Consider the following 18,765-nt stretch of genomic DNA (forward strand, 5'->3'; position numbering starts at 1 on the left):
AAACAGATTATGCTTTTCGCTAATGGAGCGGCATTATATTGCCGACCCTGATCGTAACACCAAGATGTTGCCATGCAAGACATTACTCGCGCAGAATCAGATATTCGCTGAGCCGATTATATCATCCCTGTCACGGTATGGGTTATCGTGAAGGAGATTAGTTGATGCCTTGAGATGAGTTGAGATGCTACAGGATCCGGTCTCGCGCAAGTGGCGCGTGTGGTCCTCATTTCGCCGGTGGTCTTCATCCACCCACGCATACCGTGATCCTGCCATCTCTCTTTTCCTTCTTTAGCTTTGAAGTTACAACAGAAACCGTTCTACAGTGCCCAACCTGTGAGGTTTATTGGTTGTTACAATCCCTGCCTGCTGTCTCTTGGGAATATGTACATGCTCGCTTTGTCTGTCTCGACTTTTTAGAGCTTCATTGCAGATGGTCATCTCGATTGCACCCAAGACGGCAGGGTTCTGCGATCACCGATGCAATGGAGCAACTTCTTCAGGAAGACCCCGAGAAGCTAGTGGCACTTCTCAAATATGCTGCTACCTTTCCCGATTTCCCCAAGAACTTCACCGTACCTTCTTTGCTAGATCCCAACTATGTTCCGCCTAACAGATCTCGCCCTCTCGAGGTGCTCTGTTACTGCCTGGCTGGCATCACCACCGTCGTGGTGTTGCTCCGACTGTGGGTTCGAATGCGGGTGCAAAGAAGGATGTTTGGAATGGATGACTGGCTGATTATTCCGGGACAGGTACGTGGTTTATATACTGAGCCGGTCCCAATAAAACTAATTAATGCTACTTGTCAACTACATAGATCTTATCTCTGGCAACAATCATAGTTATAATTTTGCTCAGTAGAGTGGGCGGATCCGGACAGCATATCTACGATGTCTCTTATGACCGGGCTGCAACGTCGCTAGTTGTAGGTAGTACTATGTCACATCCCAAGAAGACTACACTGACCACGACTCCCTATATTGCAGTTACAATTCATTGGCATAAGCCTGTATTTCGCAGCTATTTGCATCATTCGGCTCTCCATCACGGCATTCCTGTACCGCCTGATCAGCCCGGTATTTAAGACCAAGCGAATACTTCTACATTGTACGGTCGTTTTCATTTTCTTGGAGTTTGCCATTACAGGCTTCCTCCATATTTTCGCATATAAGCCTATCTCTGCTGGCTGGGACATTGACGTTCGACTGGCTGGATTTACGTCTATAAACGTGCCACTTGGGATATTCATCGGCTCGATTGTGTATCTCATTACGGACGTTTGGCTATTGATTATTCCTATCCACACTGTATGGACTCTCCGACTCTCTATTTGGAGACGCATTGGCATTACCTGGGTCTTCGCTTTTGGTAGCGTCGCCTGCGTCGGTGCGATTTTAAAGACGATCTATGTCTATCCATTGTTCGACTCCTACGATCCACTATGTAAGTCGGTCTCAGTCCTGTCATTACTGCCTGATATTGGGTTCATGTGCTCTGCCAATGGTTCGAGTCATCAGAGGACTGACTGTACTGATGATATACAACCGTAAGTGGGGTTAGACGCTCTAACATCACTATAGGGAATGGCATTGGCTTCCAAATCGGCGCCGTAATCGAACTCGGGTTTGGCGTCATCAGCGCATCTATTCCGGCCTTAAACCACATCTTAGTTAAAGCTATCCCTATATTACTTGACCCCTGGTTCAGCAGTACACCTATAAACGAAAGGTTCAGCTCCGCTAACCGAACGACCAAACCGAAACACCAGACGTTTCAAGAGGATTTTTCACGCAGAATACGCGGACCAAGTGGGCGAGCGGTCGAAGCGTATGATAATATCCCGGGCGGGAGCGAATTCAACCTTGGGCGGGAAGCCCGAAGGAAGGGAGCCTAGCTGCAATGGATGAAACCCGGTTATGAGGTTTTGGACAAGCAGTCAGAACGTACGAATGACATAATTTCTAGCGTTTCGAAGTATCCACTGCTCACAATTAAGTCGCAGGGCTCCCGAAGATTTCATTACGTGCAATGCCAGTAGCCCACATTAGACGTTCGGATGCCAGCCGCGGTCACGGTTTACCGTTAGACAAGGCTAGTGAGGAGCCTTGACTCCTTAGCAGTACCAATATATTACCAGGAGGCCTTTGCTGATTGTTATGAACCAGTCAGGGAACCGTGCTATGCCTGGAGGAACGTTAGTGCCTTGAGGAACTCAAGGCAGGGTGGCTATGTAAGCCGGGTCGGCTTGTGTAAACTGTATTTGGACCCTGAATTAACGGCTTATAATTGACTCGGCCTGCAAGCCGGTACGAGCCAAACAGTCTTCACCTCTAGCCTACCATAACTTCTTGGTTTCTGATAATCAATTGCTCGCGATCCCATTTCTACTGTGAAAATAGCGGTGGCAAGAGGAAGCGATTCAAACTACACTCAGATAGAATCAAAATAAAATAGTTTTCAGTAGAGCTTACCTTTGTAAAGTCCGATCAAGTTACCAATTGATATGGAATCACAATTTTCGCAGGCGACCTCACAGGCTGAAAGTCCTCCAAAAACCCGTGTTACTGCGCCTACACAGAGAGAACTATACCACTACGGCCTCATCCACCAAGCCCCTCCGTCGCGGAAGCGTCGTACCAGCCCCATATGGGACTGGGGGTTCCACGTCTACAGAATCGATGCTCCCCGTACGCCCCTCTAGGCCTGCAAGGTCTGCTGGAGATGGGCGGTATCTATAGATCAGCTAGCGATATACAAGGCCCTATCTACGAGCAACTCCCATAGGCACCTCAAAGCTGTACACGGGTTGGTCGAAGGGCCACTAGGGCGTCTTGTATCGCCGGGGGATCGGATAGAGAACCCGACAGGACGTCACGAAGGCCCCTTAGATCCAGAGATAGAGCTCGTTCGATGGGTCGTTATGGATACGATATCGTTTCGTCCAGCATCGTCTGTAGTGCATAACGATTTGATGGCTGCGATTAGTGGTGGAAAACCGACGTTGTGTCTTCGGAACCATTCTTCAATTAGTACGAGGATCGATGATGTATTCAAAGAATGCCGTCTTCTTGTTTCCCAAAGGATTTTGCAGAGTATAAGCAAGGTCTCTTTGTCGTATGACATCTGGACGTCTACGAACAAGTTACCATTCATTGGACTTCTCTGTCATTATATTTCCGATGAGGATGCTATACGACAACGATCAGTCCTCCTAGCTCTACAGGAGATCGGGGACTCCATACGGGCGTCAATATTGGCTCTGTGCTTCATCAGGCTATCCAGGACTATGGTATTACACACAGAATTGGGTATCTTATGCCGGATAACGCAGAAAATAACACCGTTTCGGTCAAAGAGCTTGGGAGACTTTTGGGCATCTCTTTGGTTGGAAAACGACTTCGTTGTATAGCGCATATCATTAACTTGATATGCCAAGAGCTCGTCAAAGTCTGTCTACGCGTCGACCCGGAGATTGTAACGGAAAGTGCCGATACTATGCAAAATGGCAGGCTCGATACTTTCGAAGACGATCCTCATGGCCAACCGGCGGAGCTTGATCTGGGATGTATTACACGACTCAGCGCAATCATTGCTTATATCGAAAAAAGCGCTCAACGCATGCAAGAATTCCAAAACATCCAGGAAGAGATTCTGGCGTCGGGCCACGCAGATCTTGAACAAAACCAGCCCCTCAGGCTAATCAGCGAGAATACGACGAGAGGGAACTCGAGATATGACTCGATTAAGAGATCTCTCCTCTTACGTCGCTCAATCGAGCGATATTGTAATCAGGAAACGGACCTTAAGGTCGACGCTCCGACTGAGGTAGAATGGAAGGTCCTGGCGACGATCCTCAAGATACTCGAGCCGATGAAACCGACCACGATGTCTGTCCAAGGAGATCCTGTTGATGGCGAGAAAGGCGGCCTTTTCCAGTCGTATTTAGCCATCTGTCTTATTATCCAAAAGCTAGGGCAGGCAACGAAGGATATCACGGAGAGCAACGTATTGCGGATATTGCTCAATCCGTTGGCACGGGCCCAAGCGAAAGCGATCAAATACAGGGCTAAATTAGAGGAGGCAGACGTATATCGTCTTGCTTTGATTCTTCACCCCAGGTATAAAAGCCGCTTGTTGCGCTGTATCGATACGAGCTCCCCTTCGGTGGACGATTTATACAGGACCTCTGCACAGAAGTGTCCAAGCGACGGGCAATGGATTCCGTCGCGCAGAATGCTGAATTTGCTAAAGGCAACCAAACGGACAATACCTTCAGGGAACTCCTGGATAAATATGGCCAGCATGTTTCTCCTCCGGATACTACCGCTGTAGACGAGGTCTCTTGTTACCTCGCAGACAGTCATAATTATCTCTACAGAGACTCCTCTCGGATGGTGGCACAGCAATCGTATACGCTACCCAGCGCTGTACTCTATCACCCTGGACCTCTTCGCGACTCCTGCGTCTGCAGCAGGTATTGAGCGAATCTGGTCTATCTGTGGAAGGATCTTCGATGATGAGAGGTCGCGAATGAAGCCTTCTACAATGGAGAAGTTGGCCTGTTTGCGCGATTGGTTCGCGAATGAGATAATCTCAAGGAAAGATCTGGAGGATATGATGGACAAGAGAAGACGTAGTTGATTGAAGATGTACCTATTTTGTTGACTTGACCAATGCGATGAACTTTACTATGCGATTTTGTATGAAGAGATGCAAGGTGGAAACGAGCCAGGCCAAATCACTCAAAAGTGGAGACAACGCTGGAATGGCTTGTAATTATTTGCCTAAATAGCCACCCTGAATTCATGACATGAGCGTAGCTGAGCAAGTACTACAAATTAATAACTACGAGAATTGAGTCACCCACCGGCACGCTGGACTCACCGATATTGCCATAGACTTTTGGAGATATCTCCATCTCACATGGGATTCATACGATAGATCCAACGCTGTAGATTCCATCTACGAGGTTCTTGTTTCACAGGAATTGTCGCATTTCCCCCAATTGCCCCGCCAACATCGGAATCATGGCGTCACAAAATTTTCCATACCACACTGTGCCAGGTTCCGTGGCGCTATCAGAATTCCGCGCCGCCAGACTGGCAACATCGCTTGGGGCGGAGGAGGTCAAGGCATTATGGGTGCATTTCATCGAGCCATTTCAGAAATCCGGGGACGAGGAGACGAACGTCCTGGGTTCGCTGTTGGAGTACGGCGATGCGTTCGGCGAGCAGGACAGCCTCTCCCGGGCGGCGTCGAACGCCATCACAAGAGGAGAAAAACCCAACACGTCGACGATCTCGTTATTTTTCGTCGCTCCGCGCCCGGGAACCATCTCGCCATGGAGCTCGAAGGCCACGAACATTGCGCATGTCTGCACATTGGACCGTTCCATCAAGCGCATAGAACGAGGGATGGTCATTGCGGCTCGGTTTAAGGAACCGCTGGACGAGATCTCGATTCCGCATGCGGATGAACTACATGATCGAATGACGCAGACCATCAGCCGGACCATGCCCGATCTTTCGATGATGTTTGGGGAGCATGAACCGGGCCAGCTGGAAACCGTTCCCATCCTTAATCAGGGGGAATCGTCCAGAGAAGCGTTACAGCGTGCAAATCGGGAGCTAGGGTTAGCTCTGGATTCAAGCGAGGTTGATTATCTCATCGACGCGTATCAAAATCAGTTGAAGAGAGACCCGACAGACGTGGAGTTGTTCATGTTCGCCCAGGTCAACTCCGAGCACTGTCGCCACAAGCAATTCAACGCCGACTGGACCATCGACGGGCTTCGAAAAGAGCGCAGTTTATTCGGCATGATCAAGAACACGTACCTGAAGAACCCCGGCTATGTCGTGAGCGCATATAGCGACAATGCGGCCGTGTTCGAGGGGCAGTCGGCCGTCCACTGGGCCCCGGAATACAGCACGGGGAACTGGAAGGACACGAAAGAGGTGGTCCACTATCTGGGGAAGGTCGAGACGCACAATCATCCGACTGCTGTCTCACCATTCCCTGGAGCCGCGACTGGAGCTGGTGGCGAGATTCGCGATGAAGGTGCTGTTGGACGGGGCTCGAAACCAAAGGCTGGCCTGTCCGGCTTCACCGTATCGGACCTGTTGATCTCCGATTTCCGTCAACCCTGGGAACTTGACGTCGGCAAACCAGCCCATATCGCAAGCAGCCTGGATATCATGATCGAGGCTCCGATCGGCAGTGCATCTTACAACAACGAATTTGGCCGCCCGTGCACCGCTGGGTACTTCCGGACATTCCTTGCGGAGGTCGACAACGAGCTTCGGGGATTTCACAAGCCTATCATGATTGCCGGAGGTGTGGGCACTGTTCGTCCCAACGATGCGCTCAAGGAAAAGGGCTTGGTGAAATCGGGGGATAAAGTCATTGTATTAGGTGGACCTGCCATGCTTATTGGACTCGGTGGAGGCGCTGCATCGAGTGTTCAGTCTGGTGAAGGGAAGGTGGAACTGGATTTTGCGAGTGTGCAGCGGGGGAACGCCGAAGTCCAAAGGAGGGCCCAAGAGGTGATCAACACTTGCACAGCTCTGGGAAAGCGAAACCCGATTCAGTCGATTCATGACGTTGGTGCTGGGGGATTATCGAACGCTCTGCCGGAACTCGTCCACGATGCCGGATTCGGAGCGGTTTTCGAGCTTCGAGAGGTTGACAGTGCGGATAAGAGCATGAGCCCCTTGCAGATCTGGTGCTGCGAAGCGCAGGAGAGATATGTTATGGCCATCTCGGAAGAAGGACTCTCGCAGTTCCAAGCGATATGCAAACGAGAGCGATGCGGATTTTCCGTGGTTGGAGTTGCCAAAGGATGGGAAGCGCAGCAGGACTCCCGGTTGATCCTCGTGGACCGCGATTCGCCAGAGAACCCATATCCGATCGACTTGCCGATGTCGACGTTGTTCGGAAAACCTCCCAAGATGACTCGTATTGTCAAGTCTCGAAAGTTGAATCTCCCTGCTATCGACCGGTCGCTTCAGAGCTATCTCCCTGGACTGAACGACACTGAAATCCTTCACGAGGCGGTGAATCGAGTCCTTGCACTGCCGTGCGTTGGATCGAAGTCGTTTTTGATCACCATCGGAGACCGGACCGTCGGTGGATTGACCGTTCGAGAGCAAATGGTCGGCAAATGGCAGACTCCGGTGGCAGATGTCTCGGTCACAGCGGCGTCGCTCCTTTCGGGTGTCAAATGCGGCGAGGCAATGGCCATGGGAGAGCGCCCGACCCTCGCATTGATTTCCCCAGCTGCATCAGCTCGTATGGCAGTTGCAGAGTCGCTCATGAATCTCGCCGCAGCTGACATCCTGGACGGCCTCAAACGTGTTGCCTTGTCCGCAAACTGGATGGCCGCGAGCGGTCATGAGGGGGATGGCGCTGCATTGTACGAAGCCGTCCATGCCATCGGTATGGATCTGTGCCCGAAGCTGGGAGTGAAAATTCCCGTGGGCAAAGACTCCATGTCCATGAAAATGAAGTGGTCGGATCAAGAAAAGGGAGATGTCACGGAAATTACCGCGCCTGTCACCGTCGTGATTACCGCGTTTACGGCCGTCCGGTCGCTGATGGATACGTGGACTCCCGCTCTGCGTCGGTTGGAAGACGTCGGAGAAACCGTCTTGCTTTTCGTCGACCTGGCAGCAGGCAAGAAAGCCTTGGGCGGCTCCGCGCTGGCCCAAGTGTTTAAGCAGGTTGGGAACGAAGCACCGGATGTGCGCGACGCCTTCACCCTCAAGGACTACTTTGCCGCCATTGAAGAGCTTCATGAGTCCGGCATCGTTCTGGCATACCATGACCGTTCGGATGGCGGACTGTTTACGACACTCGCGGAGATGATGTTTGCGGGACGTTGTGGACTGGACATCAACCTTGAAGAGATATCCTCCGCCGACCACGGGAGCCTTATCGAGACCCTTTTCAACGAAGAGCTTGGTGCCGTGTTCCAGGTACGGAAGTCCGATGAGGTCCGGTTCAACTCCTGCTTTGCAACTTGCGGCCCTCCCAAAGGACTGATCACACGGATCGGAAAGACCACGGAGGTCTCGAAACAGAACTTGAGTTTCTTCCGAGGAGCGAGCATGCTGTACAAAGAATCCAGGATTACGCTGCAGCAGCGATGGGCGTCGACGTCGTACCATATCCAAAAGCTGAGAGACAATCCCGCATGCGCGGAAGAGGAGTTCGCCAGCTTGGCCGGTTCCAACGACCCTGGCTTGTCGTACAGGCTGACCTTCAACCCGAAGGATAACATCTTACCTTTCAAGTCGATCATTCCGGCCGCCCTTGTGGCGAGACCCAAGGTTGCCATCCTTCGCGAGCAAGGTGTGAATGGCCAATCCGAGATGGCGTTTGGATTCCACGTCGCCGGCTTCCAGGCCGTGGACGTACATATGACGGACATCATCTCCGGCCGCGTCTCCCTCGCCGCGTTTACAGGTCTCGCCGCGTGCGGTGGGTTCTCCTACGGCGACGTGCTCGGCGCCGGCCGCGGCTGGGCGATGAGTGTGCTGTTCAACGCCAAGGTGCGACAAGAGTTCAAAGATTTCTTCGAGCGACAGGATACCTTCACCCTTGGCGTTTGCAACGGCTGCCAGTTCCTATCCAGACTGAAGCATCTCATTCCTGGAGCGTCCTCCTGGCCGTCGTTCGAGCGGAATACGAGTGAACAGTATGAAGCTCGTGTCTGCATGGTGGAAGTGCTCGATACCCCGGCGGCGCCCTCGGTATTCTTCCACGGCATGAAGGGATCGAAACTACCCATCGTCGTGGCCCACGGGGAAGGTCGGGCACAGTTCACGAGGGACTCGTCCCCGCATTCGCTCTCCCAGGAAGGCTTGGTCCCGCTCCGCTACGTGGACAACTACCTCCACCCCACGGAAAAGTACCCCTATAACCCGAACGGAAGCCCCATGGGCATCGCGGGCGTGCGATCGCCGGACGGGCGCGTGCTCGCGGTCATGCCGCACGTGGAACGGACGATCCTCAAGCCGGTGGCGAGCTGGATCCCCGACGCGCAATCGGAGGATTGGGGCGATTTCGGTCCGTGGGTGCGGGTCTTCCAGAGCGCACGTCGGTGGGTCGGGTGATTTTTCTTTACGTCCTGGTCAAAGTTGGAGTGAAAACACAATCAAAAGTTTTCTATGCCCTCTTCTATGCCTTTATGCGAGCTTCAAGATAATGTAGATTTAGAATGAAAGCGACTCAGAGCAGCGTCTGCGCACACCGGACACAATCTTCGAATTATAGAGTGTTCCATAATCATCCATTCTTCCTGATTAAAGACTATTGTCGATCAATGATTTGGCTGGCGTCTTGATACACTGTCGCCTTTACCAACGCTCAAATTTACAGTTGTAGCTTATCCGCTTCATCCCAGGAAACAGAATATGGCACTCCCCGTTTTCTCATTTCGACCGGATTGAACTTCAGCGTTGGCAACATATCTTGGAACCCCTCGATCGTGCGGATCTATAATCGAACGGCTCAGTTCTCCGGTTCCCAACCACACCACAAGGACTCACATTAATGGCAAAGAACGCCCGCTGCCACTCCATACTCGCCGTGTTAAAGTCGATGAGGACGCTGGTGCCACACGTCGGCAAAACTTGTGAGGGCAGGTCTTGAGGCGAACACGTAGCTGGTCATTTCATCTAACCCCGAGACGAACGTGACATCCTCCCGCCGGACGTAGAGGAGAAGGTAGCCGTTCTTGGAGCAGATACTGCAGTCGCAATCGAACGGTCGGGTGGTCGAGAGGTCCGGAGCGAGAGCGATGAGCTTGATTTTGCCGCAATGGCAGTTAGCTTTGTATTCTTTCTTTGGCCCTTCTCCGCCACTTGGGTTCTCGCGGTTGAGGCTCGCCATTGGGATTGTTGCTTAGATACGTGGAGGTTGTGGACGAGTAGCCTTGATGAATGGCCTTGATGAATCGAATGGCCTTGGTGATGGAGAAGATCTACGAGGAGAGCGAGACGAAGGATGTTTTTCAAGGAGATGGAAATTCAACGTAGTGAGAACGGCTGGAAGATAATACGAATACGACGGTGATAAGAGGTGTAGCTCACAGAGCTTCCCTTCATGATACCTTGGGGTTACCGCTGACACTTGGCTGCCAAACTAGGCTACACAGTACACTGGAGTTCCTGGGGCCATTTTATATTTTTAATCTACATACGTGCATTGGCTAAAGATCCCACGTAGCTTGGACGAATGGAATATAATGACATCAATGGCTTAGGAATTCGCTTAGGAATCCGCTTGGGAATTGAGCCGCAAAGGACAATTTTGGTGAAGGATTGAAGGTGTTGAACGACTTGAAGTAGACGAAGCGTAAAGTGGTGAAGTACTCAAATGGCAAGTGCGACCAGTGCTTAGTGCAATAATAATAACTAGTTAATGCAATAATGCTATCACGACGAACGCACGGACCATGTTCTCCATCAACTTGTCCACCTCACTTTCATCCAAGCATTCATCCGCTCCAATTCCAGCAAATAACACCCTCCCCAATTCCAATCGATCGCCCAAAATGCTGTCGAGGGTAATCCGACGGGGAGCTCTCGACTCCAACCGTCTCCTGTCGCGATGCATAAGCACCAAGGAGCAACCCAACGTCGCCAATATCACCGCGAACGACCCCAACGCATCCGCCCGCGCCCCCGTCCCGAACATCTCGGCGACGAACGAGCTCCCGTCGTCGTCCATTGGGAGCCATGATGCCGCGATACAGGAGTCGGTCGCGGAGGGGGAGAAGCTCCGCGTGCAGCAGGCGCCGAACAGGCACACGGTCTGGAGTCGGAGCCAGCAGCCCCGGGAGGCGGCGATGGTTGGGCCGCGATTCGAGCAGATGACGATGGCTGATCAGGTCAGTGAGCGAGGGAATATTGTGTTGGGTTTTCCTGGTTGAATGCTGAGCTAATTGGTATACACAGCCCCGGCCATTGGCGGCAATCGACCTCATTCACAAACAGCCTGTCCGCTGGCGAGAGGAGCGGGTCGTATCTTGCGACGGAGGTGGTGGTCCGCTCGGCCATCCCCGGATCTTCATCAACCTCGACAAGCCACAGATTTGCTGGTGCACATACTGTGGAGTGCCATTCGTAAGTGGATAGCATATGGGAAAACAGCAGAGGCACATGCTGACAATGACCAACAGGCACATGAGCACCACCGGAAGCACTTGGAGTCGCTCCCTTCGACCTCGTATCCTCTAGAACCGACCGGCGATCCTGCACAAGTTGAGGAGTCACAGCGAGTGACGGACGAACCTCTAGGGCAGAGATGAAACAAGGCCATGCGAATATCAAGTTGTACATATCTGTTCAGTGATGGAGCTAGTTCAGTCAGGATCTAATGAACATCCAAGCAAGCACGAAAGCCTGTGTGACAGGTACTAAAAATCTTCCATTCCTGCCGGCCCCACGACAGGGCCACGACGACAGCGGAAGTCGTCTAAGTCCTGTCTGATTGTTATGTGTTCTATAGTAGAATATAGAAGTTATACACAATCACCCACGATAGACAGTTGTTCAGAGCCGGCACCCTCCAGGCCTATTTCTTTTCGCCCTGGATGGTCGCTACAACTTTCCGAGAATGCCTCGACGTCCTGAACTCGAGATACCATATCCCCTGCCATGTCCCTGTGTTCAGCTTACCGTCCGTAATCGGTATTGAAACACTCGATCCGATCAAAGCGGACTTGATATGTGCCTACAACTCGGACATTAGCAAGATCCCTGAGTCGCTACGCTATGATTCAACCACATACCGGCATGTCATCTAACCCTTCCGCCGAGTGTCTATATAGGTTCCCTTTCCGATCGTCGGGCGCGATCCGATCCAATGCATCGCTCATATCTGCCCGCACATCCTCGTCCCAGTTCTCGTTCAAGCTCAATGCGCAGCTGGTGTGCTGGATGAACAGGTGTAGGATCCCGACTTTGTAGTTTTTTATCTCCGGGACACTCGAGGTGACATGGTCGGTGACCAGGTAGGAGCCCCGCGATTTGGGAGGGAGCGTGAAGGTTTTCTGGGACCAGGACATGGTCGAGGTGGATGGACAGGTGGCCGCGCAAGAATCTTGAGGACCGGTCGTATCTGGAGGGTGTGGTTCAGAGGGTCTGGTCGAGAAGGAGGGAGAGAAGGGAAGGAGGGGTAGGCGGAGAAGGGCGATGAATAGGTTGGGGAAGAATGCGAGAATGAGGACGCCGACGAAGAGGGAGGTATTGACAGGAGTAGCTCGAAACGGCATAGACTTTACATACCAGTAGAAACTTGAGATCCGTAAACAATTAGGGACTGTACTGATACCTTAGACGTAGAGTAGCTAAGCTAACGTATCCAACATCATCATAAAACGCTATCGCAGATGACGTGAATTTCAGCCTTACGATCGCAAGGCATCAATCCCTGCTCCCAGTCACAGCACGCAGGGCTCCAATTCTCCATTGAGTCTTGTGCCCCGAGAAGATCGGATGTGTCCTGGCAAACAAATATTCCCGTGTAACCTGGCCAGCCGAATGAGTTGAGTCGATATAGGAAAACCCTGGAACATTTAGAAATCAAAAAGAGCTAGGAATCCACCCACCAAGTCATTGAAACCTGGGAATTTCGGACCGCTTTCGGCCCCCGTAAGGAAGCACCTCACCTGCACTGTCGGCAGTCCTTGTCCGTGGAGACGGGCATGCGCTCGAGAAGGAGATCTTCAAACCGAATCAGTCTTTGCAGTCGAACAGTATAACGGCCGTCCGTCGAAATGGAGAAAATCACCAACAAAATCCAAGCCCTGCCCGAGAACGGCACTTACTTCTCTCTGGAATTCTTCCCTCCTAAGACCCAGATCGTCCGTCCCCCACCCCCATCCGTCGTTCATATTTAAAAACTAACCTCCCCAGGGCCTTGACAACCTCGTCGCCCGCTTGGAGCGCATGTCCGGCGCCCTTCGCCCACTCTTCGTCAATGTCACCTGGGGCGCGGGCGGCAGCACCGCCGGCAAGTCGCTGCAGCTAGCGGAAATCTGCCAGAAGAAGCTCGGGCTGACCACCTGCTTGCACCTGACGTGCACGAACATGAGCCGGGCACTCGTCGACGACGCGTTGGAGAAGGCAAAGGCGATGGGGATTCGGAACATCCTGGCGCTGCGGGGGGATCCGCCGCGGAGCGAGGAGTACGCCATTGTGGACGGGGAGAATGGGGAGCTGGACGGCGATTCGAATGATGAGTTTAAGTGGGCGACGGATCTGGTGAGATATATCCGGGAGCAGCATGGTGACTACTTCTGCGTGGGTGTGGCGACGTATCCCGAGGGCCATTCGGACCAGTCGCATCCGGAGCACCAAGATCCGCTATTCGATCTGCCATATCTCGTCGAGAAGACGGTGGCGGGCGCGGATTTCATCATGTCGCAGTTATTTTATGACGTGTCCAAGTTCGACGAGCACGAGCGGATGCTCCGAGAACATCCCTCGGGCGCGTTCAAGGACATCCCGATCATCCCGGGTTTGATGCCTATCCAGAGCTACCAGATCCTGCGACGGGTGACGAAGTTGAGCCATGCGAGCATCCCGCCAGAACTACTAGAGCGATTGGATCAAGTGAAGACCGACGACGAGGAAGTGAAGCGCGTGGGCGTGGAAATCCTGGGCGAGGTAATCCAGCACATTCTGCAGAAACCAGCCGTGGCCCACAAAGGCTTCCATTTCTACACGCTCAATCTCGAGAAAGTCGTCTCTCAGATCATCGAAGAAGGCGGCCTGATCCCCCTCTTCTCCATATCCGACGACGAAGCTGTTTCCAGCGCCGAAGCCTCGCCCGTCCGCAACCTGGAGAAGGTCCGAAGTCGTCTCTCGTCCATGAACTCCAACCCACACAATCGCGTCCTCGTCGAGAAAGCCGCGGACGTCCACAACACCGACTTCGAAGTACAAGAAGGGGAAGCCGGCATCCCGTCCGTCAGCAGCCGCGCGAACACCCTCGCCATCTCGGAAGGCGAGGGCGCCCTGGGCCGTGAAGCGACCTGGGATGACTACCCGAACGGCCGTTGGGGCGACGCGCGCTCCCCTGCGTTCGGCGAGATCGATGGGTATGGCGTGTCCCTTCGCGTGTCCACCACCGAGGCGGTCAAAATGTGGTCGTATCCCGTCACCGCAGCGGATATCAACGAGGTGTTCCGAAAATATATCAATGGCGAGATCCAGGGGATCCCATGGAGCGAGGAAGGGTTGAGCGCCGAATCCGAACCGATACGAGAGCAGCTAGGGAAGCTGAACGCGAAAGGATGGTGGACGATTGCGAGTCAGCCGGCTGTGAATGGGTTGAGGAGTGATGATAAGGTCTTTGGATGGGGGCCTAAGGCTGGGTTTGTGTACCAAAAGGTAAGTCCCTTAATGAGGAAGTCAGGAGTGATTGACAATGGCATCGTATATTGCTCATGGCTGACACACCTCTTTTCCTGCTAGGCGTTCGTTGAGTTCTTCGTACCGTCGAAAGACTGGGACACCCTTCGTGAACGACTCGCCAATGAAGACGAAGTCACGTATTTTGCTGGCAACTTTGCCGGTTCCACCTCCGCATCCGATATCGAGTCAGTCAATCCAGTGACCTGGGGCGCCTTTAATGGAAAAGAGTACGTATTCCAGTCCCGCATAATTCTTACCAACCACCCCATGTCTAACGCCTAAAACCATTAGGATCATCACGCCAACCATTATCGAAACGGTGTCGTTCCACGCCTGGCGGGAAGAGGCGTTCTCCCTGTGGAGCGAGTGGCAGCGGATCTATCCTCCCAAGTCGGCGACGTCCAAGTTGCTGGAGGGGGTGAAAAAGGATTTGTGGTTGGTGAACGTGATTCATCATCGGTTCATGGACAAAGATGCGTTGTGGGAGTTGCTGTTACGCTAACTGGGGGAAGGAGGGCTTCTGGGTCGCATTCGAGGGACATCCGTGCCACGTCAATAGAATTTGGAATCAATCGGAGAGAGCATCTACGGGATTACCATGTACCTTAAGTGCAAGATAAGCATCACATTTTTAAGAAGAGCTGGCATTACACCAATCATTACAGTAGAAAGCGTGCGACCCTGAATTCCCAACGCCTTTCATCCCAACGGTACAATTTGGCCCATCAAGAGTGTCCCTGCCGGTTCAAGAAGCAAACATCGACTCTCAGCCTCGGCTAGACTTTCAGACTTAATGCTATACATGCAGGAGATGTGGTTAGTCACATATTCTTGTGTTTGAGAAACCATACAAGAAAATGGGAGGTTGTACCGAACACGAACCGCAGCCACAGCTGTTGCAATCGCCAGCACATCCGCAGGTTGAGCAGGAGCTAGCAAAGGGTATAATGTTAGCAAGAGTGGGCGGACTCTGTGCCTGGTTTCGGGGGGCATTTACCAAGCAGGCATATTGAAAGGTCTGATCGAAGGCGTCTTGAAATGACCGAGTAGTTGAAATCTGGCGGATATCCGTTTGATTCTTTTGTCTCGAAACGTTGTCTCGATAGAGAAGTCTCCAAACCAGTCTCAGGAGGCATTCTGGTTCCTTATATGTCTCTCCGGCCTCAGCGGATCTTCCAGTTTCTTCCCGTATCCGTCCTCAACCCCGCCCACAATTCAGCATCCACCCAATATGGGATCATCTGCCTGCGCCTGACGATGACATTGGAAGTTCCGAAGCAGCCAAGGAGTGTATGGTGATGTCGGGTGATTTGGCAACCCATGCAAGCCTGTCCAACTTCATTCTACTGGATGGCCTTGACTTGGGATAAGGATGACATGCAGCAGCCACACGCATCAGCATCATCGGGACTAGGAGTAATTGGCCGATATGCCGATTCCCTTATGTAAAAAGCATATATAAAGGTGTGGTCCAGCAATCATCCGGGGAGGATACCGGGAATACCCCACGCCGTGGTATATCTGACCTACTGGTGCGGGGAGGGGTGTGGATCGGGCCGTTCCATCGAGCAAGATTGGTCCACCGCGCCACTCAATGATATAGTAAAGCATAGCGATGATAAGCTCGGCGTTGGGTGCGCGGCCTTGATGCTATACGTAGCCCGCTCTCAGTGGACAACAGTTCCATGGGCCAGACGCTGTGTCACATCAAATGCAGGGTCAGCTGACTTGGAATGCATGTGAATTCTGATTATGGGGTACTGACGGGATAGGGAATATTTGCTAGAACCGTTTGTAAATGCAGATGACAGAGTGATACCTGGTTGAGGTGGGACGTAACTAGAGAGACGAACACCCCCAATACATGTCCCGAAAAGCCGCTTGGCAAAGATACAGCCATAAGACGCGGCTGAACAGGAGAGAACGGATCCTAAAATTGGGTTCGGGGGTGTACATTCGGGTCGGAACTGAGTAGTGAAGACAGAAGTAGTGCGTTTTGAGTTAGGTATCGTGCTGGCATGAGAAAAAATAGACTCTGAATTCGAACTTGTAGCATCGATTCCTCTTGTGAAAACAAAATTTGGTATCATACAAACCGAAATCTGGTATCGTAATTTCCGCCGTGGTATAAATCCATTCCCTGCTCCCTCCATCCAATTCGGCCGCAAATGTCCCTGGGAACCGAAGGAGCGAAATCCCCATAGAACACCGTCCGTTGCGGCTGCCTGTCACATAACTCATTCCAATCCATGTTGTAGGGAGAATCACCACCGCGACCCCACGCTGCTCATTCGACCGCGCCGATCATCCATTCTAACGGAACAGATCCCCCCGGGTCTTCTTCGCATACTCCTGCAACATCTTCCTCTCATTCTCATCCAACTGCCGGCTTCCCATGCTCCTCGTACTATGACTACTCGACGGCCTCCGTCCATCGGGCTCCGGGGGCAACGGTAGCGCCAAGAACCCGCCATCGTCCCGGGGCACCACCATGCTCTTCCGCGCCTGACCACGCCAGGACGGCCCCAGGCCGCGACTGTGGCTGTACGTAGATAGGGGACGCGTGCCGCCCGAGCTGTCCGCGAGGTCGTCGAGGGAGACGATGCTGCTGCGGTTGTTCGCGGGGGGTTGGTAGAGGTTGGGAGCTTCGTAGGCCGAGGAGCCGGGAAGGTGAGTGATGTCGTAGCCTAGTTCTTCGAGGATCTCGTCGAACATGTGGGTTTGGGAGGGTTGCTTTTTTGCGAAAATGGTGAGCGGCTGCGTTAGCCCATAGGCGGGGAGGGAAGGGGCAGAGGAACCGAATTGGAATGAGGGCGGGACGAGATCGAGACGGTCCGCGAAGTGTTCTTCACGGACCCAAAGCTTGCGTAGAGAGATGAGGCCCTGCGAGAGGAGGCTATGTGAGAGGTAGGCGTAGTGGCTATCAGTCATTCCTTGGGTTGCTGGATTGTCGATGTTCCAGTTGACCTCGTAATGGAGGTTGACCAGACGAGGACTGAAGAGGGGGGGAATCGGGTCGAGTGGGAAGCGCTCGTTGATTTCCCTGGAATATGTGAGTGTTAGCAGGTAAGGCGCCGCCTCGAGGACAAGATGCAGGTCTTTGGTCTGGATCTGGGTTTCTGTAAGGGTCAAGGTTTGGAGAGTTCGTGCCACGTCGGGGCGGCAGAGGTAGCTCTGTAGGCCTTCCGCGGTGATTTGGGGAGACTTGTCAATGGAAAGGGAGGACAGAGCACGGAGGTTTGGAGCTACCGGACTTTCTAAAAAGACCTTGTCATCGATGCCTCCCATGTTAATCAGCTCCAGCTCCGTCAGCGAGGGAAGTTTGGCCAGGGCGATACGCATGGAGGCGTTATCCAGATCCAGACTTATGAGTGTCAAGGTCGTCAAATGTGGCCACAGACCGCGCTGGAGTTTCGCGAAGTGCGGCTCCGACCCATGGTCATATTTCATCTTTTGCAGGAATTGACACCGTGCTTCCAGCTCGGCACGTAGCGGCTCGCACGACTGCTTTCCCTTGAAGATCTCGTCGGGTAGATCGATGTAGAGGAGATTGGGCATGGCGCCCACAGCTCGAGCGAGGTCACCGTACGAGTCCCGGTCATCGCGGCAACGCGGGGGCATCTTGAAGAACCGCACTTGAGCGGCCAGCCCACGGTTACTGCGTAAAGCACCCGCTAGGAGCTTGAGCGATTCGGCCACTTGCGTCGGGCCATCCTTGCCGGACTTTTGGCGCTTGAGTTCAATAACCAGGCGAAGGTCGCATTCGTGGAAAGCATCCAAGCGGATGGAGTAGTAGCTGTATGGGTCGTCAGCGCAACGGTCAAGAGTGGACTTTGGGAGCGTACAGGACGGCACGGACTGGGACAACCCAGGCCCTCCTCACTCTGGCGCAGCGAGCGAGATCCTGCACGTCGCAGCAGCGGCACGACTGGACCAAGCTGACGCTCTCATTGGAATCGAAGCTGTAATCGGTCGTGTGCGGACAAACGAAGCGGAAGATGTTCTCGAGCACATTCGAGGGAAGACGTGCGACGTAGTCCAGTCGCGGATCGATGGGAGAGCCCCAGAGATCCTCTCTCCTCTCAGGCTTCTCCTTCACCCGCTGCTTGGACTTTCGCCGGAACGCGTTCTTCAGGAAGCCCATGATGGTGGTGTCGTTGGTATGATCGGCGAATGACTGCGGAAACCAGGGTCACTGGAAGGGGGCATTAGCTTTGGAAGGGCACATTGTGCGCCTCTTGGGGTTTGAACAAGAATTGTAGGTCGGAGCCAGTAGGGAATTCGGAGACGTGAAGTAAGCAGAGGTAGATGATGGGATTCCAGCGCGGTGGTGAATCCCGTT

The 18,765-nt window shown here is 53.0% G+C and overlaps 8 protein-coding genes across 8 annotated transcripts; 4 read left to right on the forward strand and 4 right to left on the reverse strand.

The window, feature by feature from the left end:
* Nucleotides 1–318: 318 nt before the first annotated feature.
* Nucleotides 319–2,169, forward strand: P152DRAFT_33130 (uncharacterized protein). Its single transcript, XM_033675268.1, has 5 exons — nucleotides 319–752; nucleotides 818–925; nucleotides 987–1,443; nucleotides 1,581–1,943; nucleotides 2,003–2,169. Exons 1-4 carry the CDS (start codon nucleotides 486–488, stop codon nucleotides 1,892–1,894), a joined length of 1,146 nt encoding a protein of 381 aa, XP_033533972.1. The 5' UTR covers nucleotides 319–485; the 3' UTR covers nucleotides 1,895–1,943; nucleotides 2,003–2,169.
* A 2,668-nt stretch (nucleotides 2,170–4,837) lies between these two features.
* Nucleotides 4,838–9,257, forward strand: P152DRAFT_458718 (phosphoribosylformylglycinamidine synthase). Its single transcript, XM_033679528.1, has one exon. The coding sequence runs from the start codon at nucleotides 5,028–5,030 to the stop codon at nucleotides 9,111–9,113; it is 4,086 nt and encodes a 1,361-aa protein (XP_033533973.1). The 5' UTR covers nucleotides 4,838–5,027; the 3' UTR covers nucleotides 9,114–9,257.
* Nucleotides 9,228–10,060, reverse strand: P152DRAFT_458719 (uncharacterized protein). The gene is made up of 2 exons (XM_033679529.1): nucleotides 9,549–10,060; nucleotides 9,228–9,495 (listed from the first exon to the last, which is right to left on the reverse strand). Exon 1 carries the CDS (start codon nucleotides 9,889–9,891, stop codon nucleotides 9,592–9,594), a length of 300 nt encoding a protein of 99 aa, XP_033533974.1. The 5' UTR covers nucleotides 9,892–10,060; the 3' UTR covers nucleotides 9,228–9,495; nucleotides 9,549–9,591.
* Nucleotides 10,061–10,567: 507 nt separating this feature from the next.
* Nucleotides 10,568–11,266, forward strand: P152DRAFT_382377 (uncharacterized protein; the record flags this gene model as incomplete). Its single annotated transcript, XM_033675760.1, has 3 exons — nucleotides 10,568–10,891; nucleotides 10,959–11,126; nucleotides 11,183–11,266. Coding segments are annotated over 3 exons (576 nt in total), but the record flags the coding sequence as incomplete, so codon positions are not given.
* An 86-nt stretch (nucleotides 11,267–11,352) lies between these two features.
* On the reverse strand, nucleotides 11,353–12,350 carry P152DRAFT_458721 (UPF0047-domain-containing protein). The gene is made up of 2 exons (XM_033679530.1): nucleotides 11,795–12,350; nucleotides 11,353–11,736 (listed from the first exon to the last, which is right to left on the reverse strand). The coding sequence occupies exons 1-2, from the start codon at nucleotides 12,275–12,277 to the stop codon at nucleotides 11,578–11,580; spliced, it is 642 nt and encodes a 213-aa protein (XP_033533976.1). The 5' UTR covers nucleotides 12,278–12,350; the 3' UTR covers nucleotides 11,353–11,577.
* An 85-nt stretch (nucleotides 12,351–12,435) lies between these two features.
* On the forward strand, nucleotides 12,436–15,069 carry P152DRAFT_436539 (methylenetetrahydrofolate reductase-like protein). Its single transcript, XM_033677562.1, has 4 exons — nucleotides 12,436–12,868; nucleotides 12,921–14,399; nucleotides 14,484–14,650; nucleotides 14,715–15,069. The coding sequence occupies exons 1-4, from the start codon at nucleotides 12,782–12,784 to the stop codon at nucleotides 14,923–14,925; spliced, it is 1,944 nt and encodes a 647-aa protein (XP_033533977.1). The 5' UTR covers nucleotides 12,436–12,781; the 3' UTR covers nucleotides 14,926–15,069.
* A 684-nt stretch (nucleotides 15,070–15,753) lies between these two features.
* Nucleotides 15,754–16,656, reverse strand: P152DRAFT_33202 (uncharacterized protein). The gene has a single exon (XM_033675275.1). The coding sequence runs from the start codon at nucleotides 16,574–16,576 to the stop codon at nucleotides 16,091–16,093; it is 486 nt and encodes a 161-aa protein (XP_033533978.1). The 5' UTR covers nucleotides 16,577–16,656; the 3' UTR covers nucleotides 15,754–16,090.
* Nucleotides 16,583–18,706, reverse strand: P152DRAFT_33368 (uncharacterized protein). Its single transcript, XM_033675283.1, has 2 exons — nucleotides 18,269–18,706; nucleotides 16,583–18,219 (listed from the first exon to the last, which is right to left on the reverse strand). Exons 1-2 carry the CDS (start codon nucleotides 18,565–18,567, stop codon nucleotides 16,737–16,739), a joined length of 1,782 nt encoding a protein of 593 aa, XP_033533979.1. The 5' UTR covers nucleotides 18,568–18,706; the 3' UTR covers nucleotides 16,583–16,736.
* Nucleotides 18,707–18,765: the final 59 nt, after the last annotated feature.

The sequence above is a fragment of the Eremomyces bilateralis genome (assembly GCF_010015585.1).
Source record: "Eremomyces bilateralis CBS 781.70 unplaced genomic scaffold P152scaffold_10, whole genome shotgun sequence".
Lineage (NCBI taxonomy): Eukaryota > Fungi > Ascomycota > Dothideomycetes > Eremomycetales > Eremomycetaceae > Eremomyces > Eremomyces bilateralis.